General features: G+C 34.7%; 1 protein-coding gene across 1 annotated transcript; it reads right to left on the bottom strand.

Annotated features, from left to right (window-relative positions):
• Positions 1-1,067: 1,067 nt before the first annotated feature.
• Positions 1,068-3,655, bottom strand: LOC109022276 (triacylglycerol lipase OBL1-like). Its single transcript, XM_019005141.2, has 5 exons — positions 3,236-3,655; positions 2,746-2,942; positions 2,587-2,620; positions 1,853-2,466; positions 1,068-1,647 (listed from the first exon to the last, which is right to left on the bottom strand). Exons 1-5 carry the CDS (start codon positions 3,540-3,542, stop codon positions 1,408-1,410), a joined length of 1,392 nt encoding a protein of 463 aa, XP_018860686.1. The 5' UTR covers positions 3,543-3,655; the 3' UTR covers positions 1,068-1,407.
• Positions 3,656-4,572: the final 917 nt, after the last annotated feature.

The raw sequence follows: 4,572 nt of genomic DNA, 5'->3' as shown, positions 1-4,572 counted from the left end.
CACATTTGGGGCTCCGAGATTAAAAAAGGGGAAGTTTCACAATATGATACTGACTGGTTTGGCAATTAGGGATAGCACAACCCTACTATGAGAGTTAAACATGATATATGATATGATATGATACGATAGGATATGATAAGATGAATATGTTCAGTTATGTTATGCCAAAGTGTTCTTGAATATGAAAATGGTTTATGAATATGAAAAGATTGAAATGTCACTCTGATTATTCTGATAATACGTTTTGAGATGTGCATATGAAAATGAAATGTTTTGCTTCTGCATACTAAACTTTCTAAAAAGAGCTCATGTTTACATACTAGTATGGGTTTTCTGCTTACTGAGTTGTTGATAACTCACCCTTTATCTTCATTATTTTTAAGATGATATTGATAATCTAGCTGGGGGTCAGGAATAGAAATTGGAGCTTGACTAGATATGGATAGAAGGTCGAGAACTTAAGGGTACCATTGTTAGTAGAAGGGTTTGACTTCAGTATTTGAAGTTCTTTATGTTATTTGGATCTATTGAGACTTAAGATGTATCAGTTTATTACGTTAAGATTTAATTATATTTTGGTTTAGTAGGACTTATGGTTTTATCAGTTTGGTATGTTAGCACTACCGGGAGATTGTGGACCCCTTGGTTTATTATTATTGCAGTAATAACTTTGTGGAGTTTGTAATGTGTTTATTTGGAAGATATGAGATTGATTTTGCTTATGAAGTCTTTGGAGATTTTTAGATGTGTTGGGAAACATGTTTATAAGTGACATGTAGTAATTCTCCACCCCACCCGGGTATGGGGTGTTACATAATCTATATTAATAATTCACTTAATTTTAATTTAGTATTTTAAATAATTTTTTAAAAATTTATTTAAAAAAATAAAAAAGGAAATAAAAAATATTTGGGCCGGACCAGTCCGATAGCTACCGGTCTGGTCTAGTCCCTAGGGATGTTTGGTCTAGGGAAAATGATGGACCAAAAATTTAGGTCCATCACCCATCCGGACCAGACTAGACCGATTTACACCCCTACTTATTATCATCTTGCAATCAGCTGGTCTGGCCGAAAATTCGTAAGTAGGAACCATATCTGTATTTCCTTAATAAATAGGAACAACAACTTCTACACAAAAAATACATTGTTTGTCTATATATATCGCACTGATGCCAAATGACGCGATCCTAATGAAAAGGAAAATATTATTGATTTTATTCAAGGAAACCAAACCTCCAAAGGACTTTATTTGATTTCATGAGACAAATAAATAAATAACTTAATATATTCTAAGAGTCCTAACATGAACTAATTATAAGAAGTTGAACATGAATCAATCTTCAACTCTTTAACTTATTCTTCTAGAAGAACACATATGTATGATGAAAAAAAGGATGCTGGAGGCCTACATTTTAGGACCCAAACGAGTGGCGTTAACATAATCTTGAGTAAGATGTGCTGGCACTCCGGGGATTATTAATCCAATCACCCTAAACATTCTCATCAACAGAGTTTCACTGTAGTCTGGACCCCATATACATGGGATTATGAAACTTCGAATCAACTCCCAAAATGCGTTTAGGTACTTGGGTATGGCCCATAACAATGAGAAGTAGTTTTCATTCGGCTCCTTCTCGAACCAAAGCTGGACTCAAAAGGGAATCATAGCATTAAACAGAGTAATTGCAGAACCGAAGCTTTACAAACTACATGTTACAAATAAGAAGTTAACATAAAAACGTAAGACTTTTGTGTTAAGATTTGTAGTATATTTAGTATGTTCCCATCTTCCACCTAAAGTTTTACTTTTATACTTGCTTAGAGAGAGAGAGAGAGAGAGAGAGAGAGACCTCTTGATAACAGCTACTGTAGTATCTGCATGTCTGAAAGTGTTGAAAAGAGTGTCCATTGTCATAAGGGACCCTAGGCACCAAATCATTGCTGTAAACATACCTAAAATACTTCACATCATACTTTTTCATCTTCTCCTTCATATATTCCCCAAGTTGCTTGTTCCCAACCCTTGGCTGCCCAAATGTGTAAACCCCCGCCAACCTCTCCAACAACCATGCCTCCTCATGTTTTGCTAGCACAGTCACAAATAGAATGGCCAATGCCCCACCCAAGCTGTGTCCTGTTAATATAAACTTAGCTCCCTCATTCTTCTTCAATATTTCTCTCAGCCTTTGTCTTATTGCATAATAAGCAAACTGTCTTTGGTCACCAATTGCTTGTTTTATTTCTTTTGGCCAGCCTTCGTCGGCCTTCTGTAGGCCTAGAGCTTTCATGAAGCCACTATGGATATTGCCCACGCCCTCAAGCGTTAACAAGGACAGATCCAAATCTGTCTGCCATCCAAATGGATCGAATGGTTTGGTTCCCGTAAATGCAACCATGATTAGGTTAGGGTTAGAGCTTGTGTCTTTGAACATGATGGCTTGAGTTGATGCTCCTTCTACATAAGCTGTGAAAATTTAGCACTGTATAATTAATAGGGCTGTTTTTTTGAATGTTACTCTAGCTTGCCAAAAAAGAAGAGATCTAATATATTGTGTATGTACGAGGATGCTTCCTTGATACGTACCGTTATGGAATTGGTAGAACCCCAAATTTTCCATCTGCGCAACAATGAATCAGAGACATTAAGCATCGTCATAGCCACCATTGACATAAGATCAGAGATCAGAAACTAAACATATGTAAAATTCTCTTGCGCGCTAATGATGCTAGCTAGGTTACTTACTTCCCATTGATTTTTTACTATGGTCTGAACAAATGCTTCATTTTCGTATGACAATTTGCAAGCCATCATAGAGAGAGATTTCTTGTATTTTTTGTCAGTAGGTTTAATATTTTTGTCTAATGTCACTCTTTGATCAAGATGTCCAACCACAGATGCGAATGTCGCCGACGACTTCTTTGGCACCACCACCTTATCACCTGCATTAATTAGACCACTCTAGTGAAGTTTCATGAATGTATAAAATCTCGGCATTATAATCACTGCATGCCTCTGAGATTGAGAACATAGCTAGGAAGGAGTGATCATTTTATTTGCAATTGATCACACTGTACACCGCTAAAGTGGTCGAACTTAAATTGTATGAGAAGTACTTTAACATGCAATTAAATTTTTCTACGAATCAAATTCTGTCATTTCATATGGATCTAATGCATGTATGACAAAACTATACGAAAGAAGATTTAATTTTCATATTAATTAATGACCATACCTTTTATGATTTTTAACCATAGCTTGAAAACTCCCCCATTACTGGAAAGAAGATTCAACCACCACTCCAGCAGTTCCCCTGACAAAGCCATAGGTGTTCCGAAAATAATGATGAGTTTCTGCAGAAAAGTGGAGACGCAAATGTACCATCGCTGCCAAATATCTACATGCTCAACAGGCTTTGAAGACTCTATAAATGTAATTGCTCGTAGTGTTGATTTACTAGGGAAAAGAAGAAACCGAACAAGATCACGAAAGCTTGCTTCTTCTGCCTTAAGCAATACATAGTCACTGTGATCAGTAGTCATTCTTAATTAATTAATATTGGCTATATATGTATATATATATCATGTGAAGGCTAGGATATCATGTGAAAAGAATGCTTAAATATTAATGGCTTTATAGCTAAATAATCTTTGTTGTTGCCTTTTGATGGAGATCATATATATGCAGTGGTTTTCCTAAAATGGAGGATCGACTAGCTAGCTAGTCTATCCTACATTTTAGATCCGGTGAATTTTGCATGATAATGACTACAATTTCGGTTTAAAGAATTGACCCATTCTCTTAAATATTTATAATATATTAAGCATTCCATCAATTTTTTTTTATCTAATTTGTAAAAGTAAGAAAAGAAAAAAGATGTGTGGTAGTTAATTAGAAGTTTAGGTAAAATATATAAAAATTTCTGTAAATTATAATACGCTCATGATCATATGCCCAGCTCTAATTTAGGATAAAACATACAAAAAAGAGGTAATTATTTAATAAACCTAGCTAGGGTTTTCAAATTATTTGAAGAATATCGATGCACTTAAAACAATATTAATAGTGTTTAATTCTAAAATTAAATCAATTAAATTTCGTGTTGGATTTCATAATCATCATGAAAAAAATTTCCCATAGAAATTTAAATATGGGCTCTCGCAATATCTTCTGACACTACAAGAAATCAAGTTTTTTCCAGCGACTTTAAAATTGCTGCAAAAAAATCGCCACAATAGTAGACTCTTATTTACGGCGATTTTTGGATCGCTGCTGAAATTCAACGGAATATATCATGAAAATTTATGCTGAAATTATTGTTTATTTATTTGCGGCAATTTTTTTGTCATCGTAGATGACTATAGTGGAATTTTAGTTGCAACGAATAGGAAAATTGCCACAATAGATCTTTTGCAGCGAGTGAATCTTATTAACGGCGAATATAAAGCGTGGAGAAAAGCATATTGGAAAATTCATTAGGATACTATTTCCGGCGAATTTTTAATTGCCAAGAATGAGCAGTCTCAACAATTTCAAATTCGTTGAAAATGAGCGATTCGTTTTGTGGCAAGT

The sequence above is a fragment of the Juglans regia genome, chromosome 6 (assembly GCF_001411555.2).
Source record: "Juglans regia cultivar Chandler chromosome 6, Walnut 2.0, whole genome shotgun sequence".
Classification (NCBI taxonomy): Eukaryota; Viridiplantae; Streptophyta; class Magnoliopsida; order Fagales; family Juglandaceae; genus Juglans; species Juglans regia.
This window is presented reverse-complemented; position numbering and strand designations above follow the sequence as displayed.